Source organism: Brassica napus, chromosome C9, assembly GCF_020379485.1.
Source record: "Brassica napus cultivar Da-Ae chromosome C9, Da-Ae, whole genome shotgun sequence".
In the NCBI taxonomy this organism is placed as follows: Eukaryota; Viridiplantae; Streptophyta; class Magnoliopsida; order Brassicales; family Brassicaceae; genus Brassica; species Brassica napus.
This window is the reverse complement of record NC_063452.1, coordinates 3,498,816-3,522,561: the sequence shown is the minus strand read 5'-3', so window position 1 is coordinate 3,522,561 and position 23,746 is coordinate 3,498,816. Positions and strand designations below refer to the sequence as shown.

General features: G+C 34.9%; 6 protein-coding genes and 2 long non-coding RNA genes across 9 annotated transcripts; 2 read left to right on the top strand and 6 right to left on the bottom strand.

Annotated features, from left to right (window-relative positions):
• Positions 1-311: 311 nt before the first annotated feature.
• Positions 312-3,896, top strand: LOC106440352 (glutamate--tRNA ligase, cytoplasmic). The gene is made up of 6 exons (XM_013881994.3): positions 312-564; positions 636-735; positions 830-983; positions 1,407-2,485; positions 2,955-3,422; positions 3,497-3,896. Exons 1-6 carry the CDS (start codon positions 422-424, stop codon positions 3,722-3,724), a joined length of 2,172 nt encoding a protein of 723 aa, XP_013737448.2. The 5' UTR covers positions 312-421; the 3' UTR covers positions 3,725-3,896.
• On the bottom strand, positions 3,530-5,204 carry LOC106440353 (probable germin-like protein subfamily 2 member 5). The gene is made up of 2 exons (XM_013881996.3): positions 4,494-5,204; positions 3,530-4,420 (listed from the first exon to the last, which is right to left on the bottom strand). Exons 1-2 carry the CDS (start codon positions 4,603-4,605, stop codon positions 3,879-3,881), a joined length of 654 nt encoding a protein of 217 aa, XP_013737450.2. The 5' UTR covers positions 4,606-5,204; the 3' UTR covers positions 3,530-3,878.
• A 182-nt stretch (positions 5,205-5,386) lies between these two features.
• On the top strand, positions 5,387-8,360 carry LOC106444445 (pectin acetylesterase 10). 2 transcript variants are annotated; one of them, XM_048769727.1, is made up of 12 exons: positions 5,387-5,867; positions 6,137-6,219; positions 6,308-6,437; positions 6,515-6,588; positions 6,927-7,013; positions 7,097-7,221; positions 7,303-7,363; positions 7,434-7,487; positions 7,558-7,635; positions 7,713-7,818; positions 7,902-8,047; positions 8,133-8,360. In XM_048769727.1, the coding sequence occupies exons 1-12, from the start codon at positions 5,684-5,686 to the stop codon at positions 8,238-8,240; spliced, it is 1,236 nt and encodes a 411-aa protein (XP_048625684.1). In that variant the 5' UTR covers positions 5,387-5,683; the 3' UTR covers positions 8,241-8,360. The 2 variants fall into 2 exon arrangements, with proteins under 2 accessions (XP_048625684.1, XP_013741369.2); XM_013885915.3 differs by having other exon boundaries at positions 5,400-5,882.
• Positions 8,361-10,868: 2,508 nt separating this feature from the next.
• LOC125593296 lies at positions 10,869-11,734 on the bottom strand. Its single transcript, XR_007329218.1, has 2 exons — positions 11,225-11,734; positions 10,869-11,154 (listed from the first exon to the last, which is right to left on the bottom strand). It is a non-coding gene; the product is annotated as an uncharacterized LOC125593296 (long non-coding RNA).
• A 492-nt stretch (positions 11,735-12,226) lies between these two features.
• On the bottom strand, positions 12,227-13,793 carry LOC106444444 (transcription factor MYB86). The gene is made up of 3 exons (XM_013885914.3): positions 13,474-13,793; positions 13,237-13,366; positions 12,227-13,118 (listed from the first exon to the last, which is right to left on the bottom strand). The coding sequence occupies exons 1-3, from the start codon at positions 13,604-13,606 to the stop codon at positions 12,365-12,367; spliced, it is 1,017 nt and encodes a 338-aa protein (XP_013741368.2). The 5' UTR covers positions 13,607-13,793; the 3' UTR covers positions 12,227-12,364.
• Positions 13,794-16,522: 2,729 nt separating this feature from the next.
• LOC125593295 lies at positions 16,523-16,962 on the bottom strand. The gene is made up of 2 exons (XM_048769726.1): positions 16,872-16,962; positions 16,523-16,605 (listed from the first exon to the last, which is right to left on the bottom strand). Exons 1-2 carry the CDS (start codon positions 16,939-16,941, stop codon positions 16,523-16,525), a joined length of 153 nt encoding a protein of 50 aa, XP_048625683.1. The 5' UTR covers positions 16,942-16,962.
• Positions 16,963-17,796: 834 nt separating this feature from the next.
• On the bottom strand, positions 17,797-18,896 carry LOC125592296. Its single transcript, XM_048767088.1, has 4 exons — positions 18,549-18,896; positions 18,315-18,426; positions 17,964-18,158; positions 17,797-17,900 (listed from the first exon to the last, which is right to left on the bottom strand). The coding sequence occupies exons 1-4, from the start codon at positions 18,894-18,896 to the stop codon at positions 17,797-17,799; spliced, it is 759 nt and encodes a 252-aa protein (XP_048623045.1).
• Positions 18,897-19,778: 882 nt separating this feature from the next.
• Positions 19,779-22,500, bottom strand: LOC125593294. Its single transcript, XR_007329217.1, has 2 exons — positions 21,630-22,500; positions 19,779-20,113 (listed from the first exon to the last, which is right to left on the bottom strand). It is a non-coding gene; the product is annotated as an uncharacterized LOC125593294 (long non-coding RNA).
• Positions 22,501-23,746: the final 1,246 nt, after the last annotated feature.

The window sequence follows — 23,746 nt, the reverse complement described above, 5'->3', positions numbered from 1 at the left end:
TTCAAAATATTATATATTTTAGATTTTTCGTTCATTTTAATAAAACACATTAAATTTATATATTTTTTATGAATTTTTTTGCCCATAATTTTAAGCCAATAAAAATCTAATAAGTACAATTAAGTTCTTTTTTGAAATTTGCAATTAATTAATAAAACATGTATTTAAAATGTAAAAAAAAATATTTTTGAAACAAATTTTTTATCAAAAATATGTAAAGGGAGGAAGTATATACTAGTTGCAATCCAAGTTGGGGCAAATAATGTAAAGATCGATACTTTACGGACAATAATGTAAAAAGTATACAACTTGAGCCTTTCCCAGTAGAAAAAAACCTTCATAGTCTAAAACCTAACCTTAAAGAACAAAACATCGCCGCCGAATCTTACTTCTCATTCTACACATTGCCCAAAGGAAGAAGATGGAAAGGATCAAGCTTTCTTTCCCAGCTGACACTCCACCACTCTCAGTCATCGCTGCTCTCCATATCTCATCCTCTCCGGTGACTATCGACTCCTCCTCCTCCGCCGCAGCCACCGTCCCCACCTTCGTCTTCTCCGACGGGTACTCTCCCTTTCCCAGTGTGATTTATTTCCTTTTACGCTCTGAAACTAAAACCCTTCTCTTGATTTTAGGAGGAAACTGAGTGGCACTTGCGTTCTTCTCCGCTACGTTGCTCGATCAGCTCCCTCGCTTCCTGGCTTCTACGGCCACGATGCTTTTGAATCTTCTCATGTAAAGTCTCAACCTTTACTTTGTTTCTTCTTCTCATTGTGGATTTTTTTTTGTTTAAAGTCTCAACCTTTATTATGTTTTTTTTCTTTGGCAGATTGATGAGTGGGTGGATTACGCTCCTGTCTTCTCCTCTGGCTCTGAGTTCGAGAACGCTTGCACCCGCGTCGATAACTACCTTCAAAGTCGCACCTTTCTTGTTGGCAATTCTCTTTCCATTGCTGATGTTGCTGTTTGGTCAGCTCTTTCTGGTAAAAACACTCATTGCTATGTGTCTGTCTGAACAATGCTCTCACTTAGTTATAAACGCAATGTTCAAGAGATCGTCTTATAGGGGATTTTGATTATTGATTAAGAGGGTGTTTAGACAAACCTAGACCGTTTAAAAGAAAGAATAGAAAAACTTGTGTAAGAAAAATCATTTAATCGGATGCCTAGGCGCGCAGTCTTTAGAGCATTATCATTACCCTGCTATGTATCTGTCTGAACAATTCTCACTTAGTTATAGACTCAATATTCAAGAAATGGCTACGCTGTAGTATTATTGATTAAGCAGGCACCTAAACCAATTAAAAAAATCGTTTTTTTAGGTCTGATTTGCCGCCTAGACCGGTTTTTAGAACACTTACAGTCTTTAACACATTGTTATCATTTTAACACATTGTTATCGTTAGGATCCGGTCCAAGATGGGAGAGTTTGAGGAAATCCAAAAAGTATCAGAATCTGGTTAGATGGTTCAACTCTATATCGCTAGAGTACGCCGAGCCTCTCAACAAGGTAGCAGCATATACCCTGAAGAAGGGCTCAGGGAAGCCTGTTGCTGCAGCATCCAAGTCCAAAGACCAACAAACAGACGCTAATGACAAAGGAAAACCTGAAGTGGACTTGCCTGGTGCAGTCATGGGAAAGGTTAAGCTCCGGTTTGCTCCAGAGCCGAGCGGTTATCTCCACATCGGACACGCGAAAGCCGCGCTGCTGAACAAGTATTTCGCCGAGCGGTACCAAGGGGAAGTCATTGTGCGTTTCGACGACACTAACCCTGCTAAAGAGAGCAACGAGTTTGTGGACAATCTCGTTAAAGACATTGGTACCTTGGGGATCAAGTATGAGAGAGTGACCTACACTTCTGATTATTTCCCTGAGCTGATGGACATGGCGGAGAAGCTTATGCGCGAGGGTAAGGCTTACGTTGACGACACGCCGAGGGAGCAGATGCAGAAGGAGAGGATGGATGGGATTGATTCGAAGTGTAGGAACCATAGCGTTGAGGAGAATCTGAAGCTGTGGAAGGAAATGATTGAGGGAAGTGAGAGAGGGTTACAGTGTTGCGTGCGCGGAAAGTTAGACATGCAAGATCCCAACAAAGCTATGAGGGATCCTGTTTATTACCGTTGCAACCCTATGTCTCATCACCGTATAGGGAACAAGTATAAGATATATCCAACGTATGACTTTGCTTGCCCGTTTGTTGATTCTATTGAAGGTATAACGCATGCTCTTCGGTCTAGTGAGTATCATGACAGGAATGCGCAGTACTATAAGGTTCTGGAGGATATGGGATTGAGGAGAGTTGAGATTTATGAGTTTAGTAGGTTGAATCTTGTTTACACTCTTTTGAGTAAGCGGAAGCTTCTATGGTTTGTTCAGCAAGGGTTGGTTGGCGGGTGGGATGATCCTCGCTTCCCTACAGTGCAAGGCATTGTTCGTAGAGGTTTGAAAATTGAGGCTCTGATTCAGTTCATTCTCGAGCAGGTAAAGCTTTCTGTCTCGTTGTTACTTGTCTCTTTTGAATGTTTATTAACCAAACCTCCCTAACTGAAATGTTCGGTTTTCGGTTCAGTTCCTGGTTCGATTCGATAATTTTTTTTAAAAAAAAATTGGTTTTGGTTTAGTTTGGTAATCAATTAATCCGGTTTTCGAAAAAAACTATACCGATCTTAACCAAAATTCCGAACGAACTAACCAAAATCTTAACAAAAATTAACTGAAATTTTTGAATTTTAACTAATTTAAACCAAAATTTAACCGAATTCAAAAACTTTGGTGAAGTTTGTTAGAAATTTTTGAAAATGAACCAAACTTTTTTCCTGTTCAATTTCGCTAGATTTTGGCCAAACCGAACTCCTAACTAACCAACCGAACCGAAAAACCCGAACTAACCGAACCTCAGGCCTAGTTCTGTAATATAAGTTTGTTAATTTTTACGTGTTGTTGTTTCCAGGGTGCTTCCAAGAATCTAAACTTGATGGAATGGGACAAGCTCTGGACTATTAACAAGAAGATCATCGACCCTGTGTGTCCTAGACACACGGCTGTGATCGAAGAGCGGCGTGTACTGTTGACATTAACCGATGGTCCTGATGAGCCGTTTGTCCGTTTAATACCAAAGCACAAGAAGTTCGAAGGTGCTGGAGAGAAGGCTACCACGTTCACCAAGAGGATATGGATAGAAGGAGCTGATGCGAGCGCCATCTCTGTTGGTGAGGAAGTAACTTTGATGGATTGGGGAAACGCCATTGTTAAAGAGATTACTAAAGACGAGGAAGGTCGTGTCACTGCGTTATCTGGTGTTTTGAATCTCCAAGGATCTGTGAAGACTACAAAGCTGAAGCTCACATGGTTGCCTGAGATTACTGAGTTGGTGAAGCTCACGTTAACAGATTTTGATTACTTAATCACCAAGAAGAAGGTAAGTATTGATTGCCTATTTCTACATTGTTTTCTCTCTCTCAGAATCACTAATTTTCTTTGCTGCAAACACAGCTGGAAGAAGATGATGAGGTTGCTACATTTGTGAATCCTTACACGAAGAAGGAAACATTAGCACTCGGTGATTCTAATATGAGGAGTCTGAAGTGTGGAGATGTGATTCAGCTAGAGAGGAAAGGGTACTACAGATGTGATGTTCCTTTTGTCAAACCTTCGAAGCCCATTGTCTTATTCTCAATTCCAGATGGAAGGCAACACCAGCCACTGTCTGCTGCTAAGTGAAAGAATGAAACCACACGGAGAGAAACAACAACAAGAACAAACTCTTTTCATCGATTAAAATGTTCCAAACTTTATCTTTTATCTTCTTTGCTTAATGTTTTACAATTAGAGCTCAAAAAAGGGAGACAGAGATTATGTTTATTCTCTCTTCTTCTCATTTCTTTGGTTGGTATCTTGACTTGATCGTCTTAACCTGTTTGGGTTTGATCTTGAATGTCTCAACGAGAATGTTGTCAGGAAGAGCTCCAAAGAGAGACGCCACGAGCGACTGTGTTCCAGGCAACTGGCTATCAAAAGCTGCTAGTACAGAAGCTGGAGCTGATCCAGCAATGTTCTTCTGGAAATGGAGAAGTCCTTTGGGGAAAACGAACACTTCTCCTTTGTTAATGTATTTAGCTACTAGTTTCCCTGCGGTTGTTACGAACCCCACGTAGAGCTGACCTTCTAGAACAAAGATAACCTCGGAGGCACGTGGGTGCACATGCGGTGGGTTTAGACCGTTTGGTGCGTAGTCTATGCGGGACATGGAGAGGCCGAGAGTGTTGAGTCCTGGTAACTTCTCTACTGTGGCGCTGGTTACAATGGCTCCAGTGGAAGAGTTTGCAGCTGCTTTGGCTGTGGCTAAGCCTTGGAAGTAAAAGTCTTCAGGTGTTACTTGTGTTGAGTCCTTGCATGTGTATCCGTTGACCCTGACCGCTTCATTTGTCAAGAGAAAAAATGTTATAAAAATTAGGATATTTAAAAAATAAAAATAAAGAAAACTTATTACCATTGGACAAATCAGCAACACAAAAATCTTGAAGCATGTTGGATTCTGCTGCGGCCATGGCTGAGACCAACATGGTGAAAACAACAACAAGATGGGTCGCTGTAGACGCCATTGTTGTTATTGTTTATCTTCTGAAAAGAGTTTGTTCTTGATGGATTTATAATTAAAGAATGAATCAATGAATGGAGAAGCTTTAAAAATGGATGTTCTTATAAAAATATTGAGAGGCTTTAGAGGTTTATTTTTAGGCTAACTGTGAAGGTGTGGTTAGGCCTTAATTTAGACAAGATTTGGTTAATTGTTTAGTTAATATTTAGGGAGGTTGTGATTAACAGAAGGGTTGTTTATTGGAGAACAGAGACTTCTAAACTAAACTTCTGTTAGACATCTAAAATAACTTTATCTTCCTGGCAATTAACATACATTGACATTGAACCTTGCTTTTACATCACACTGAGTTCTGATATTAGTACACGAATACACTAGCACAAGCTTTTTCTTTGTCCAAAGACAGCTCATGATCATACCTTCACATAGACCATAAGATGCAAATGAAGTCCAAACCTGACTAAATTTTCTACCACTGAGAAAACAGAGAAGCAAAGCAAACAACAGTTGAGAAACTCATTTTGGCATTTTCGAACAATGAGTACTAATCTTAAAGAATGTCTTGAACATCCTAGGTAAGCGGCGTTACATGATTACCAATTTCGTAAATTTGTGTAAATTAGGTAGTTTTTACAAGCTATTATTTGAGTAAATTTGTGAGAAATTTTTACTTATTTTATTTGTATGGTTTCATGTGTTTGTTTAATGATGTGTGTGTATCAAGTATGAACCAACATCCAGTAAACAAAAAGATGGTTTCCCTGTTTTAATTACCAGTATTATTAATTAATCACTTTATATTAGTATAATCAACTAATTAAGAAAACCAAAGGTGATGAGATTCCAAACGTGAATCCAGCCATGAAATCTTTTTTTTCTTTCTTTTGGTTCTTTTTCTTTAAACAGTCTACTTCACACTCACTTCTCCACTGCTCTGTTCTGTCACTTTCTTCTTTTAAAAGCTGAAATAGAGTTTGATTCTTTCAGTACAACACATGCAAGTTCTTGCCTATTGTCTGAAATCCTTTTAAAGTCTATTTGTTTTATATACTCTAAGCATTTCCTACTCAAGATTAAGAGAAATGAGGAAGATTTTCTTGTTAGGTTTTGTGGTCACAGGACTGATTCTTGTGACTGAGGCAATTGGGTATCTAGAGTTCAATGTCACAGAGTTAGATCACATTGAGGAACTAGAGTATGGTGTCTCCAAATCTATCTCCAGTTTCAACCCATTAATGGTTGGCCTCACACTTATCACTGGAGCTGGTGCCAAAGGAGCTGGTACTCTCTTACTCTCTCTCTCTGATTTACTTCAGTTCATTTACACAAAACTGGTTTTGCTTTTTGTTTGTTTATCATATATTTACCCCAATGATATTTACCCAGTTTCTAAGATGGTTAGTTGCTTTCTTGTTTTGGAATGTGAGGCACATTATGTATATGCATCAAATATCATATCCTATAAACAAAAAGAAAAAAGAAATAGGGACAGTGTTGGAATCTATATGTGATCTTGTTTGTATTTTTAATTACAGTTTGTTTGGATGGAACATTGCCTGGATATCATTTACATCGTGGGCATGGTTCAGGAGCCAATAGCTGGCTAATTCAACTAGAGGTTAGCAAAGGAAGAGTCTTCTTAGAGATCATACATTTTCATTTTTGGAATGTGTGTTGTCTATATTGAAAAAAAAATGTGGAAAAAGGGAGGAGGATGGTGTGACAACATAAGGAACTGCGTATACCGGAAGAAGAGTCGTCGTGGATCCTCTAACTATATGGAGAAACAGATACAGTTTACAGGCATACTTAGCGATAAAGCTCAAGCAAATCCAGGTCTCTTTGTCTTCATGCTTTCTATTAGTAAAGATCTTGAAGAAACAACTAGCTCTATTTTTAACATGTTCATACAGATTTTTTCAACTGGAATAGAGTCAAGCTTCGTTACTGTGATGGTGGTTCCTTCAGTGGAGATAGTCAGGACAAGGTTGAGCTTTGTCTTAGAGATCATACATTTCATTCTCTTTAGGGAAAATGTCCAAAATAGCACTTTCTATAAATTTATCCCCAAAATAGCACCCAAAAGTACATGTTTCCAAAATAGCACTCATTTCACAAGGGAAAAAAAAAACTAAATTACTCTTAACTCCTAAGCTCTCATCCACTTTAATACTAAATTCAAATATAAAATAGATATTTGTTATTATCTTTAATAAATGCTATTTTGAGAATTTGTTTCTCTTTGTATGCTAATTTTGTCATAAAAACATGTTTTAATGCTATTTGAGGTATTTTTTCTCGTTTTAAAAATGTAACGCTTTTCAGGCTGCAGGGCTTCAGTTTAGAGGAGAGAGGATATGGAGAGCAGCAATGGATGATTTGAAGGCAAAGGGAATGCAAAATGCCAAACAGGTATATATATGTTCACTTTGTCCTTCCTTTGCTCTATATAGTCTTGTCTTTACATTGTTCTTAACTTGCTTACTACTCTTCAGGCACTTCTATCTGGATGCTCTGCAGGTGGTCTAGCAGTCATTTTACGCTGTGATGAATTCAGCAACTTGTTTTCAAGAACTACCAAAGTCAAGTGCTTAAGCGACGCAGGCTTTTTCTTGGACACGTAAGTTACTTTACATGCATCTTTCTTCTCAAAGTCAGCTTTGTACCTGTTACTGAACCACTTGCTTCTCCATGATTAAAGCCCTGATGTGTCCGGTGGCCACACCATTAGGAATCTATATAACGGCGTTGTGCAGCTGCAGGTGTGAAGTATTTTACCTCATCTTCACAATAAAAATTTCATAAACTGAAAAAAGGTAATGAATCTTGCAGGGAGTGAGGAACAATCTACCACATATGTGCACAGACCATCTCAATCCAACTTCTGTAACCTCTTACTTCTTTAGTTGAACCAATTCTATAAGCTCAGAAGCTAACCCTTATCTTTTTGTGACAGTGTTTCTTCCCTCAAAACTTGATCAGTGAGATGAAAACCCCTCTCTTTATTGTCAATGCAGCATATGATATTTGGCAGGTGACATTTCTTCAGTCTTCCATGTTTATTGAAAGTAATCATTTATGTGTGTGTTCTTGACTGATATGTTTTAACAGGTTCAAAGCAGTCTAGCTCCACGAAGTGCAGATCCTAGTGGTTATTGGCATGAATGCAGATTAAACCATGGAAGATGCACTCCAGCACAGATACTGTTCTTGCAAGGTCGGAATCATCATCTGAAAAGTTCACAACTTACTTTTAAATTGACCTCTCACCACTCTTAGTTATGTTGTTTCTTTAAACAGGGTTTAGAGATCAGATGCTGAGAGCTGTGAGCGGATTCTTGAATGCAAGAAAGAACGGTTTGTTTATAAACTCATGTTTTGCTCATTGCCAAACCGAAAGGCAAGACACTTGGTTCGCTGATAATTCACCTGTTATCAACAAGAAGGTAAGCACTTCATGTGCATTTGCCTTGTGAAGTTATACGTTAGTGCTTCTGAAATGATTTATTCTTTTTCCGAATCTGAGGTTAGGCGGTGGCGACAGCGGTTGGAGATTGGTATTTTGATAGGGCAGAAGTTAAGCTAATAGATTGTCCATACCCTTGTGATAGTAGCTGCCACAATCTTGTCTTCAGATGAGTGAATGACCTTCTCATACTTTCTTTTTCTTTCATATCTTAGTGATCCTTTTGTATTCTTTTACTTCAATAATTCTGTTTGCAATACTTAATAATATACGGAAAATATGTTTTGTGATCACATTAACATTGGCTTGAGCTTGAAAGGCAAGTCCGAAAATAGTGATGTGTACTAGTGTCAACCCATTCAGATACGAGTTCAGGAATGTGTTTGAGAATTGTAGAGAAAAAAAAATAGAGTCTGGTTGAAATAAATCAAACAATCCAAGCCCATAAAATTGGCGTGATCGGTTTTCAAAATGTTATTAAACTATATATATTTATAATATCCCAAATTAAATTTAAATTTAAATTTCAATACTAATATTTTATCTAAATGACATTTTATTTTTTCGAAAAACATTTTTTATTTATATTTATTCATCCACGATCTGTTTGTAACCATAAACAATAAAATAGACTTAACTTTGATTTTAAGAAATTAAAAATGGTTTTTATTGATTGTTTTAAAGCATCAACAGCCGCGTTATCATCCACAAATGGGGTGGTAACGGAGAAACCAACAAAACTCTCAGTGATTTAAATAAAATCTAGATGAACGGTGTAATTCTTTGTTTTGATCATCAAAATGGACTGCCTGTTCTATAAACCTGTTAATTTCGACTAGGTGATATAACCAGGTCAGACTCAAGTCAGTGAAGCTGTCAAAAGCCCATACGGGGCCCATACACATTTTTTAAAAATTCAAGGGATACTGGATAATTGTTTTAGCAGGAAATGTTACATGAAAACAGTAACCTCACGTTTTAAATATTAGGTTCCCATGACTGATAGTTGAGCTTTATAATATTGCCTCGACACCGCCACATCGTTGTCTTTATCAATAAGCTAGGCTTTTTGTTAACGTTATCGTCATCGCCATATTAAAACGACAACGATCGTTTTTAGAAATATCACTCTATACATTTTTTATATAAAATGCTTTTTATTTATTTTAAAGACAAGTTGAGAAACTTAAGAACAGTAATGATCGAATATTCATTTGCTTTGAATTTTAAATGATTTATACAAAATGACAAAATTTATTTTTTAAATATAAATCTTAAAATTTAAAGTTTTAATATTAGAAAACTTATGATTTTGAATCTATATTATATTTTTCTATAAAAATTCTAAGTAGTAAATTTTATAATGTAGTTTCAAAATGTATTAGTCAAGTTTCTTGATTAACAGTATATATATATTATAGTTTTTAAATGAATTTTATTATTTTAAAAATCATAATAAATTGTCTAATTCACCCCAAAACGCTTTAGTTTTTAATAATAATATTAGATTGTCTACACCCTTTAATACATATAGTGATACTTTGTGATTGTAATATAGAAATGAAGTTATGATTGAAGTAGGGCCTCAATTATTTTGGCTCACATGCAAATTACAAGGTGTAAGCATAAAAAAAAAAATACTTTCTATAAGTCTTCAAAATACAAATGATCAACTCATGCACATTTGCTTTCAAAAAGTCTACAGAACTCTTTGTATTTATACTCTCGTTCAACAACCAGCATTGGGGGAAATATTGATTAATAATCATTTTTGGCTTTGTGTAACATCGGTTCATTCTTTCATATGTGATATTTACAGTTCGGCATCGCCAGAGATAAAAGACCGACACGTGTACTTAACACGTAAGTATATGTGGCTAATCTGGATTTACTTCTATAGGGCCAGAATACTTCTGTATAATTAAAAAAAAAACGTTGGTTCGTCCTTTTTCATAAAAGAAAATACATAAAATGTTGCAAATGATAATTTCCGTGTAATATCACTGAAATTCTTACTAATTAAAAATATATTTGTCAAAGAAAAAAATCCCCAATAAATCAATAATTTTTAGTAAAAAAAATTAATAAATTGGAATTAAAAGATAGCATCAAAATTTTGAATAGTTTATAGGGTCGGACCGAAAATATAGGTATTTCTTATCAAACTATAAATCAGAGAAAGGGAAGCCATATAGGCATCAATCAATCAAAGCTAATAATAGCCGACAATATATGCAAGTTACTTTCATCTCATCTTTTGATTTTGGCTTACAAAAAAACTATATAATTGCTAACATGTGTCACATCGTTTTCATCAGGCTTGATATTCACATATCCAATAATAAGTCCATGATCATGATCATATTCATATAAAGGCTAAAAGCATGTTAAATTTTCCATTACCGCTCATATGTACAATATAATCTTACAAGTTAGATTTCCTTGACTAATAATAAAATCTCAAATGTATGGTTTTTATTTTCTGAATTAGTGCTTGGCTCTTCTTATCCCTTGCATGGCTTTTCCAGTTTTATGAACACTGTCAGTCTGTCAGCAACAAGGGTCCCTTCTTCTGCAAGCACCAACTCAAAAGCATCCCTCGTGTGGATTATATATTGGGATATTGTCAGAAGAGTACACACCTTCGAATTTCGTATTTCGCCACCTTACAAGACAATGGTCCCTTCTTCTACGCGTATGACTTCTTTCTTTTTATAGTAAACGATGACCAAGAATCGAGATATATACTAATTTAGGGATGGAACTTATAATCGTTATATTAATTTCTTTGAAACTGAGTCTGATGATGTAAGAAAAATTCTAACCATTTGCAATATATCAATTTCATTTATAAACATATAAATGACGATATCAGAAACAAAACATGAATTTAGAGTCAATTGTTAAAAGAATCTGTCAGACATTTTTTTCATTAAATTAATTAGTTAAAAATTCAAGAAAGAAGAACATGCATGTAAATTAGTCTTCTTTCATACACGGAAACTCTGAACTCGCAGATTGGTCTTTCTCACATGCTCTCCTCGTTCTAATATTACATCTTCCAATTTTCATACGTCATTTTCAAAACTGCATGTGGGAAATCGATTATGAGAAGTAAAAAAATTGAATATGAGAACTGTTGACAAGTGAAGCACACCTTCATCTCTGTTTCCAAAGGAGACAACGATGATGGACTTCCATTCTAAGATGAATTGTCTCATTCACACATTTTCACTTGTAATTCGGTTTCATCTTTAGTTCAATACCTTAACCAGCTAAAGCTAGAGAAGTTTTTGGCAAAGAGATAGACCAGTCCTAGTTTCAACTTCTGAAGATAGACAAAACAAATAATCTTTTTTTGGTCGACAACTATAAAAAAAAAATTTAAGTAGTTAAACAAAAAAAATCGTAATTAACAATTAAAATATTTTAATGACGTCTCTTTTACATTTTATAATCAAATAAGTATGAACTCTTTCGAGATTCGACTATTTTTATTAGTGTTAACGAACAATAAGATTATTTTTAACATACAATTAAACTAGTTTTCAAACGGATTAAATTTCTTTCAAAATAGTGTTCTAAGTTATATAAATTCATAGGTAGTTTAAAGTTTTAACACAAATCATACTCTAATTACATTTTTGAATATATAACTTATTAAATAAAGTCAATTTATGAATATTATCATATTCATAAACTATTCGCCGTTTCTTACAATAATAACATGGTGGGTTCACTTGTAATATAAAAACCAAAGTTAATTGAAAAATGAATTACTATTATATTTGAGACATACTACATATATGTAAACTTATAATACAAAAAGAAATATTGACTTTCACGCATGCGTCATGTTGTCCGGAATCACTTTTCCGAAGAAGAAGTCTCTACTCGATCTTGGTAAGAATTAACTTCTTCATGAAAAAATAAAACACCATCCAATTCTACCGGGACGTGTTTATTTTATTTTAAATAGGTTTTGTTTTTGTAGTTTTTCAAAATTCCGTAACCAGTAATAACTTTTCTCAAGCAAACGTAGCGTAGTGGTAAATAAAAAATAATTTGAAACTCTATTAAGATCAAAGTCATGACAAGTAAAAAGAGGAAAAACGAGTTACATCTTAGCACCAAAAATATATATACACGATCGCGAAAATTTACACAACCAAAAACATATATATACTTACATGACGAACATATATTATATATGTATCAATCAAATAAACTCCGGTCCGTGAATATAGATAGAAAATGAAGTACTGATTAGGATCTTTCTCTAGCACATAATATAACTCTAAAGGCTCTGATCAAACGCCATGTTATGAACTTTTTGAAGATTTTTAGCATACCACTCAATGTCAGCATCATGTAGTAATGCCGCAGCGTTTTCGTTTGGTGATGACGATGATGATGTTGATCTCCAATAGTACTTGGCAATATCTGGCTTCACCTCTGCTTCTAAACCAGTTTCTGAGCTTTGGTTGTAATGAAGTATCTCCGATGCCCATGACTTCATGTCTTGATCATGAGGATGATTCACTACATGATTATTATTATTATTGTTGATTTGGCTAGCTTCTGTGTAACTATTACCAAAGAAAGCACTGTAGATACTGTTGGTCTGAGATGGAACTGTGTTGTTGCAGTAATTGAGTTCAGGAACAGGATTGAATGAAGTAATCGGTGTCGTAGATGATGACGTGGACATTGAAGAGATTAAAGATACGATCTGGTCTGAAACCGTGGGAGTAGTATTTGAACTTAAGCAAAACGCAGCGTTTTGATTCGGGAACCACCATGAACCTGGTTGCGATGAGACGATCATTGACTGATCATGTGGATTGTTTAACAAACCCGTTGACTTTAGTACTTCAGATGACGCCAGCTTCTGATTTATGACGTTAAGAGTTTGAAGATCGCTTATTAAGGGTTTATGTGTAGTTGGGTCAATGCCTTTTCTTCTCAGCTTCTTCTTAAGACATGAGTTCCAAAAGTTTTTGATCTCGTTGTCTGTTCTTCCTGGTAACCGAGTTGCGATCTGAGACCATCTACACAATTCAAAACGGACTCAGCATATAATGAAACATATAAAAAAAAACATATCCCAAACTCAACGTTTTAATATTTTTTTGTAATTTTTATGTAACATGTTGCTAATTTATTAACCTGTTGCCTAACGCAGCATGGAGCTCAATGATCAAGCATTCTTCGTCTTGAGAGAAAGCTCCCCTTTTTAAGTCTGGTCTCAAATAGTTTATCCACCTAAGCCTACAACTCTTTCCACATCTTTGCAAACCTATATGATCATATCAAATGCATATATATATACAAACATTGTAAAAGATATATATACAATTTTTTTTTTTACTTTTCAAAGATAAGAGCACATGATGGAAACCAAACCTGCGAGTTTGGGGACAGAACTCCAACAGCCATGACCATGTCTAGTTATGTAATTGAGAAGTTTTTCATCTTCTTCAGGAGACCAAAGGCCTTTTCTAAGCTTTTGCTTATAACAACAAGAATGCCTTCCCATTTCTATATGTAATATTGATACGTAGCAATTGATTTATAAGAGTAATGAAGAAACAAGAAGTTATGGATTGTTGCAGAGATAGAGTTTTATGATTTGTGAAGGTTCTATAAGGTAGAAGAAGAAGGAAGAAGATGAAGAAATTATTATAAAAATGAGAGTAAATGTGATTGGCGACTCTGGTGTAACCCTTCTGTTTTATAATCGTTGTGTGAATTAATTGACACCTTTTATGGGACCACAATATATAGAAATATCAAGAGATGAACTAAAAACCTAGTTAAAAACAAAAAACTATTTGATTCCTTTACAATATAGAAAGAAATCGCAGCTTATACTTTAGAGATCAATCTGGTAAACTATTATCACTACAACTTAATAAACAATTTGATTTTATAAAATAGTAAATACTACGTTTGGTTTATCATGAATGTTGTTTTATGAGTTTTTACACTCATAATCATATTTAAATTTACCCCCCCCCCCACCCCCCCCCCCCCCAATATAATTGTGATGTGAAAAATGTATTTTGTTTTTTTTTTCTGAGCAATATGATTTTATAAAATAGTATATGTTACGTTTGGTTTATCATGAATGTTGTTTTCTGAGTTCTTACCCCCTCCCCCCAATTGTGAAGATGCGAAAAAAAATCTTTACTTCTTTTATTCTCTGCTAACAGAACGAAAAATAAAAGCAAAAATAAAAGAATATATCGGTCAACAACAGACTCATTTCATGAATTGTACGTACCTAAAATTATTTGTCGCCCTCAAAGATAAGAAATTTCGATATTCTCTTTTTTTTCACAAAGAAATATAATATTTTTGATAGATTATTATTTTTCCTACATTTTTTTTTTTGATAAAATAAAAGGATTAAACCCGGGTCTATTAAAGACACAGACCTAACCCCCGGGTGGGAAGTGCAGCCCACGGATAGACCCTCTCCCGGGTATTCAAATGGGCCGAAATGCAATAGTCCATATCCGTGTAGGTGACCAGGAAAATGTGACTTAGTTTCGCATGGTAGGTGGATCGAACTTGAAATGTGGTGACATCCCAAGCTCTTCCCATTACCACTTGACCACAAGCTCCCGGTCTATTTTTCCTACATTGATTTCAGAAGAGGCAGCTTTTTTTTTTTTTGATGCCAAAAAAAAAAAAGAAGAGGCAGCTTGATGTCCAGAGAATGTAAAAGAGTTGTTCAATTTAAGTACGCAAAGTGGTGGTGGAAAAATAGCCATAAATGTTTCCGCTATGCAATAATTTGGTCGCGTAACCACTAATATTCTAATTTATATAAACATTAACTAATTCTAATAGTTACCGACTTTTTTTTCTGACTTGTAACTTGGGCATGTTTGTAAACAAGAACAACAATAAGAGTCTAATTGATGAAGAAATAAAAAAAGGAATAAAAATAAAATGATTTTTTTTGAAAAAGAAAAATAAAATGATAAAGTATGTTCTTTCCCAAATTTAGTGAGAAGTAATTTTTTTATAATCCTCTATAAAAATGAAATAGGATAAAACAATATTTATATATGGTGTACTTTTTAGGAATGATAAAATTTTAAATTTTCTTTTCATTTTCATGATCACTAGTTACACCATAAGTGTTAAAAACATATATTATGATAGCAAATGCGTTTTCATTATTACTGTAATATAGGAAAGAGAACGGTATTAAATAATATTATCATGATTAGCTAAAAGAAATATGTTATATAGTCTGTTTTTTTAAGAAAGATATATGTTTCTGGAGAAAATTTGTTTTTTTATTTCTATATATTTTAATTACGTAATAATGATAACTAGTATATTTGAAAAATAATTGTCTTGGTCATATTTTTATTTAAAATGATTGAAAATAGATATCACAAAAATAATTTATTTGTAATTAAAATTTAGTATATTTATTAATATTTATAAAATTCTGAAAAATAACTTAAGTCTAGTCTTGAGAAATTATAAATCATCAGCGTAGTTTAAGGATATCATGACAACGAAAAAAACACTCAATCTCTTTTATGTGCAACCTGTATCAATTGACATATTGTTGTAACCAGACGTAATCTCATGGTTTACCTCAATCTAATCATAGAATGAAGAATGAGATACTATATCATTTCAATTGGAACTGAAAAAAGTAATGGAAGTCACCCAGTTATTTATTTATTTATTTATTTATTTATTTATAACATGCATGAAGTTGGCCGATGCCAAGCTCGTAGGATCCCAAATGGTACTTAACATTAAAATAGTGTTTAATTTTGTGATTTGACAGTTTAAGTACTTATGTTAGTCTATTTAATTTTTTCATTTTCTATCGGTAGAATCTCATCGAGGTTCCTAAATACTTTTTTTTATTTTTTTTAAGTTGAATGATTTAAAATAAAAGTATACATAAAATTTTAATAAAAATGACCTAAAAACATATTAATAATACAAATACAAATCGTGAACGAGAAAAAACCGATTAGTTGAAATCTTGAGGTGTTCCAAATTTGTGCTATATATTCTCAATCAAATCAGCTTTCAATCGTTGATGTATTTTGTTATCACGGACTACATTCCGAATGGTCAACAATACACATGAACAAAGGCTTGTTCATTCGAAAACAACGTCGAAACATGTGAGAAGGATATGTTGCATCTTCACTAAAATAATCATTCCATAATCAGTGCCGTGCGAAGGTTTAATGGAGCTTGGGGCGAGTATAAAAATGAGGCCTCTTACAAAAAAATTTCCTGTCAAAAGTATAATATATATTTGAAAACATAAAAAAAAGAAACTAAAACAATAACTTGAAAATACTAAGACATAATTTTTCTTCCCTCTTTTTCAATAAATTCTTTCACCAAAGTTTCATAATCTAGATTCCTAAGTAAATCTCTTTCTATAGACATGATTGCTAAGTCATTTAGCCTTTCTTGTGACATGATTGATCGTAGATAAGATTTTATCAACTTTAGCTTGAAAAAGCTTCTTTCGGCAGTGGCGACTGAAACCGGAATTGTCAATAATATTTGGTAAGCAATCCATGAGTTTGGATAACAGACTTCTCTTCCTTTTAAGAAGTTCAAAACTTCAAGAGGTCTCTTGCAATCTTGTGGCAAAGCCTCTTTTAGTACCAGTAGTTCAAAACACAAATCATCCGCAATAACATCATAATGATTTCCATGCTTTAAAGCAGCTTCAAGATTGGTACAAGATACCATCAAACTATCTTCACTTGCTGACTTCAGTTTCTCCAAATCAAACAAAAAACCAAATGTTTGTTCATACTTCTGAAATTGCTCAAACCTTGTTTCAAGAGAATAAATAGCTCGATCCATGACTTCAAGGAAATAAGAAATTCTGAAGCTCTCTTCTGGAGATAAATCTATAGACTGATCATAAACTAACTATGATTCCTCATCAAAAAACTTTTTTTTCTTTTGATGACACGCTTTTTCTTTGATGGGAATATGGCTTCAATCTCCATAGCCTCTGCAATCTGTTTAACATCAGATTTCGCACTCTCAAAGCCTGTTTCTCTATAATTTTGAAAAAAAGAAACAAGTCCTTTCAACTGAGAAACATCAACTTCAATATTCATGTCTTTTGACTGCAAACTCTTGCCTACCATGTTAACACCAAATAAAAGTTTGTACCAAATCACCATAGACAACAAGAATTCATAATTTCCAATCCCATGTGTCTCGCTTGTAACAAGACACTCAGCATTGCTTTGTGTACTCGGATCATCAGTAGTCTCTGCTATATAAATTAAAGCATCTCTTATCTTTGGAGCTTGAAATCTAATTGCCTTAACACAATTAACATGACTTTCCCACCTAGTCTGTGATAAAGATTTCACTGTTAAACCTCCCACCTTATCTTCTAAAACTTTTCACCGCTTTGTTGAAGATGCAAAGACATTATAAATACGCTGGATTATCCCAAAAAATGAAATGGCTTTTTCAGAAGTGCTTGCCATATCACAAAGAGCAAGATTAAGACTGTGACAACCACATGGCATATAAAATGCACGTGGATTAACATCAAGGAATCTTTTTTGTACTCCTTTATGTTTTCCCTTCATATTGGATCCATTATCATATCCTTGTCCCCTCACATCATTAATATCTAAATCAAGAGAAACCAAAACATTCTGAATCTCACGGAAAAGCCCTTCTCCGGATGTATCGTTAACTATCAAGAATGTGAGAAAAAAATTCTTCTATCTTAGCTGAAGCTGCTGAAACATCAACACATCGAAGGATAAGAGTCATTTGTTCATGATGACTTATATCTGGAGTACAATCAACAATGAGTGAAAAAAAATTTGCACTTCGAATCTTTTTTATGATAATACCTTTGATCTCATCAGCCATCGTTGCTATCAACTCATTCTGAATTCTGTTGCTGAGATAGTGATAACGAGATTCCCCATCTTCAAACCGTCTAACATGTTCTCTCATTACCAGATCCCACTCAGCCATTGAATCAATAAAGCTTAAAAAATTTCCATTGCCATCTACTCTTTGCTTTTCGTCTCCCCCACGAAATGCTAAATTTTGTTTAGCAAGAGTTTTTACCAGTGAAAAAATTCTGACCATGACATCTTTCTAATGATTTCTCTCTCTGTTGAGTTCTTCTTGAATGTGCTTGTCAATTGTTTGGTTTTTCTGCAGCCTTAATTCAAGTTCCATCCACTGGTTCATACATTTGATGTGCTCATGACTAGTCTCGTGGCACCTTAACCTTTCCAAAATATGTTTCCAGTCATTGAATCCCTTAGATGCCATGTGACTGGGATTGTTGTCGCGAGTGAACAACTTACAACAAAAACAAAAGATTTATCTAATGTTTTTGAATAAACTAGCCAACGTCTGTCTTGCTTCTTTCCATTACTCAACGATCTTATATAGTATGCATGAGAAAAATGTCGACCACTTGCCTTCTCTCTTGGAAACACAAAATCATTCGGTAGTCTTTGAGCATGACCTTTTTCAACCATGACAAGTCTTAATCCAGGTTTGACTTCTCCCCAATTTCCAGGATCATAAATATCTAAGATTCTGCCTATATCTGTACTATCTTGATGATCATTCACATCATGATTCTCCTTTATACTTAGATTCTCATCTTCTTCAATCTCAACGTTAACATTATCTTCATTCTTCTTATCTTCTTCATTAATAGTCTCATCATTTATTTCCTTCTCATCTTCCATTGGATCATCAAACTCGTCATTACTTCTATCGGATTCATTAAGATTTGCTGGTTGTACAAGAAATCTGTCCATGGAACCTTGTATTGATCTCATCAATGCATCAGATTTCTCCTTTCTTTGTCTTTTTTGAGCTCTCGATAGATATATTCTCTTTGGTGGCATATTTTCTGAAATTAATAATAAAAATAATAAAAATTCATCACTTCAAAAAACTGACAAACAAAGATAGTTACATTAGAATTCTACAAAGAAAATAAATACCTTAATACAGAAGTTGAAGATGTGGCGACGATGATATAATAGGAGACGGTTGTTGGTATACAGAAGAAAGAGAAAAGACGTGTGTTGGCTTGAAAAATAGATTGATATGAGATTCTATGTAAAATATTTAGGAATCTATAAAAGTTAAAGGATTCACACTTTTTTCCTTTTTTAATTAGAAATTTGACATATACAACGATATTTTCTTGTTTGAAATTTGGAAAAGTGACAATAAATTAAAATTTCTTTTTTGGAAAATATCTACCAGAAATTTAAGAAGATCGAACATGGATTGAATGGGTAAAGAATTAAATAAAACCAATATGTTACTAAATATTTTTAGAAATCTGGGGGCCCTAAAAAAATTATTTATTTTGGGGGTCTGGGGCAAAAGCCCTTTTGGTAACACTTGAGGCACGGCACTGTCCATAACTGCATGTGTCATTGTTATCGTTGTCTTTCAATGTAGGCTCGTTTCTTTTTTGATCTTGATGCTTCTTTGCGATTTTCATTACGAGTGAGGAGATTTTCGAAATGTTGATCGAAAAATTGATCAAATTTTTCATCCAACATTTCTTCAATATCATTATTAGAAGAAGAAGCCATATAGAAGAGAAATGGTATTTGAGCTTGAGAAATTGTTCTTCTTTTAACTTGAGAAACAAAGAAATGTTTTTGAGGTTGAAAAATGTATTTGAGAGAAATGGTTGTTCTTTAACTTAACAAACAAAGAAACGGTTTATGAAGAAACAAAAGAGAGAAGAGAAATTGTAAGAGAGAAGAGGTTTATGAAGAACTACATCTATTTACAACACGGGAAGGTTTATAAAGAATATGTTTTCTGAGTGAAGTCACGAGACAGTCTATTTACTACATCTATTACATGGTTTTGTCTTTTTGTTGTCACAGGTCACGCAAGCAAGTCACGAGACTGAGTTCAACTTGGATTCTTCTCTGTTTGGAAGCTTTACGTCACGAAACAACTCACGAGTCTTGGCTTCTTGTGTCACAAGTCTTCTCTGTTTCACCTACAAAAAATAGACAGCATCATTAGTCAAACCATTCAAAGCAATCAAGCACACATATATCTTTACTCAAAGACAAAGCATTCAAAGCATTTATTCCACAACTTGAGAACGATTCAAAGCATTCAAAGCATTACAAAGCATTTATCTTAACTTAAACAAGCAAACTCAAAGACAAAGCATTACAAAGCATTAAGACAGACTCGGACACATTCTTTTCAGACACAAAGTAGTAAGACAGCCTAACTTGACACATTCAGACTCGACATTAAGCAGAAATATCAGCCAAACAGACTCGATAGAAGACAACCTAACTTGACATCATCTCAGTAATTAGTTTATTTTTGAAGGTCATTTCAAGTTCACTTAGAGGCTCTGTCTTGGCAAGAAGGTGGTCAAGCAATTTTTGCTTGTTAAGCTTGTCCTTTAAGGCAAAGTCTTGCTGCCTTAACTCCCACATGCTCTGTACCTCCACATCCGACTTCACTTCCTCTTCTGAAGCCTTTGACTTGCTTCTACCTTTCGCCTTAGCTGCTTTGACACCAATAGGACGAGGCATTGCTTCAGCCTCTCCAATGCAACCGGGCACAGAAGTTGACGTATGGTCATTTTTTTTCTTCTTTTTAAGCTAACCTTCTCTTTCGTAGAAGATGATCCACACCACTTCTGATCCTTGCGAAGCTCCAACCATGCATGCTCCATAGTGAACTTTGCATTGTGATCATTGTAGTAAATATCGTGAGTCATCTTCAAAATGCCATCCTCGTTCTGTCCACTTGATTTACAGTTCTTTCCCTCTCTCTTTTCCATACCAGCCAGCTTTGGACTTGCATTAAAATAGGTAGCAATGCGTTTCCAAAACTCTTCTGCTTTCTGGTCATTCCCAACCACTGAATCCTTGGAGGTGTTCAGCCATGCACTTATGAGCACACCATCTTTAGTTGGAGACCATTTACGTCTCTCTTTACGGCCAGACACAGCCTCTGCGTGTTCGTTGCCATCTTCAGCCCATTGTGAACCAAAGACAGAGGCATCCGACGCAGAGAGTTCTATACTAGGGATTTGACCAGAGACATAGGAGAATGAGGTGTTTGGTTGTTGGCTGTTTAAGAGGTTTTGGAAGCTAAATGGATCCATGGCGAAGAAGAAGTGGAGGTGAATTATGAAGAATGAATTAACTTGTTGAAACAAGTTAGGCAGTATTTATAAAGGAATTAACTTGTTGAAACAAGTTTGATAGATTTTAAAAAGGAATTAAATTTAAAACCTATCTACCAAAGCATTAATTCCACAACCAACAAACGTTAATCACATCAACCCAGCTAACAAAGACCATCAGAGTAAATTCCATTTAATTTGAAACCTAACTCACAGAGCATTCAAAGAGACTAAACTGAGAAACTAAACAACACGGCAACCAACTCAAAAAAACTAAACCGACTAACTATTTCCATTTAATTTGAAACCTAATTCACAGAGCATTTAAAATACACTAACTAAGAGTAAAACTCACACGAACCTTTGTTGAGTAGCTTGAGAGGACCTAACCCGAAGCTATAGTAGCTTGAAAACAGCCTCGTAGAACCACCAAGCAGAGAAGTGCTCGCTACTGTGTTTGAAACCTATTAGAGAGCAAAAGATTTAAAAGTGAGATTAGAACCATGAATCATGTTTGAGAAAAAACAATATCGAATCAAACACACACAAGAACAGAGGAAAATGTATGAGAAAATTCTATCCATAAATCTTTTGGTCTATCATTTTTTTTTACTTATGAAAAACACACAATACGGATCACATTCATACGGATCACATTCATCAATCTCATCAATCATGTTTGAATCATCAGATAAGTGTTTCAGATAAAACAATGAAACAAGGATCAAACACACACAAGATTCTAAAACATGAACCTGATCTAAACAACGATCATTCACACACAAAATTCTAAAACACATCTCATAAAGATTCAACCTTTGCTGACAAAACTATGAGATTACAACAATTTCACAAAAACCCAAATCGCAAAAATAAATTTCTTTGCAAAATAAAGACACTTATCTCTGAGAGACATCGATTGACAGAGAATCCGGAGGGAGGAAGTGGAAGTGAAACCGATCACCGATTGACAAAGAATACACAGGGACGGAGCGAGACAGAAGACGAAGGGACGGAGAAGCCGGACCGAATGAGAGAGATGACCGACTGAGACACGCGACAAAGAAGCCGGACCGAACGAGAGAGACAACGGAGACGACGGAGTGCAAAAATCGAGAGAGCGATCGTCGAGAGAGAAGATCGACAGAGAGAAGATCGAGAGTGTTCGAGAGACCCTGGAGAAGAGAGAGAGAGACAATTAAGTAAGTTCAATGACCAGCCGCCACATATGATCTCCTTAACAATCCTTTAAACCCTCTATTAAGGTGCGTTCCTCCATTTAATTATCCTTTTTTATTTATTTTTAATCAGTTTTCCTTAAGTACCCATCATTAGGACCTTTGGATATGGAGGTGGTCTAATAGCCGCCTTCCAAATGATTGAGCATTTAAAGTTTTCAAGTTAGAGAGGTTGACGTTGACTTTGTTTTATTTTCGAGAAGCCATGTTCAGGAGAGTAGGACTTGCCGACTTGCATCTTTCAAGGTCCTAGCGGAATATTGACATGAAAGTATGTACGAAGAGGTGGAAGATCAATAGCTACAAAAATAAGAAGAAAACAACAATCAAGTCATGGTCCAATAGTTTTGTTATAGCAATCAAATATCATTATTTATTACTACAAGAAATGAGCTGTAATTAACCATGCAATATGTTGGAGGTGGAGTTTAATGTTCAAAGAAAAAAACATGTCGGAGGAAATGTAGTAAGGTTTTAGACCTAATGCATTGATATTCTTTGGGTTGACGATCTATTTCCCCCTGAGAACTTTCATATAGCACCAGTTATCCACAAAGTTAAAACCTCGTTCTATATCTCCATGAGATGAAACTCAATAATCTATTTCCCCGTCAATAGAAAGTTCGAAATCTATTTACCCCTAAATCTGGTTAATTGAGTTTACAACCAAAACCGAAAACCAAACCACATATATTCAGACCGTAAACCGAATTTAAATTTTGACCAGAGTAAACCGGACCCATCAAAGTCGGGTAAAAGTCGGTTTTCTCCATCAGAATCCTCGCCGTTGAGTGGAGGAACATCTCCCCATTCCGGTAACGCCATGGATGCACGCCGAATTAGGGTTCTTCGTAAAAGTTTCTGATTTGGTGGTTTTGCTCTCTTTAGTCGACTTACGGGTAATAAACTCGGGTGGGTAAGGTTTTAATTATTGTAATCGGGTTTATTTCGGTTGATTTTGAGTCTGATTGGCGCTTAATGGTTATCACCGTTTTGGTAAACAGTAAACCGTACTTAAATGTGGTTTATGTGTTGATAGATTTCGATGTATTGATTTAGGGGTAAATAGATTTCGAACTTTCTATCGACGGAGAAATAGATTATTGAGTTTCATCTCATGGAGATATAGAACGAGGTTTTAACTTTGTGGATAACTGGTGCTATATGAAATTTTCAGGGGGAAATAGATCGTCAACCCATATTCTTTAGATTATAGTTGACAATAATGATAAAAGAAAAA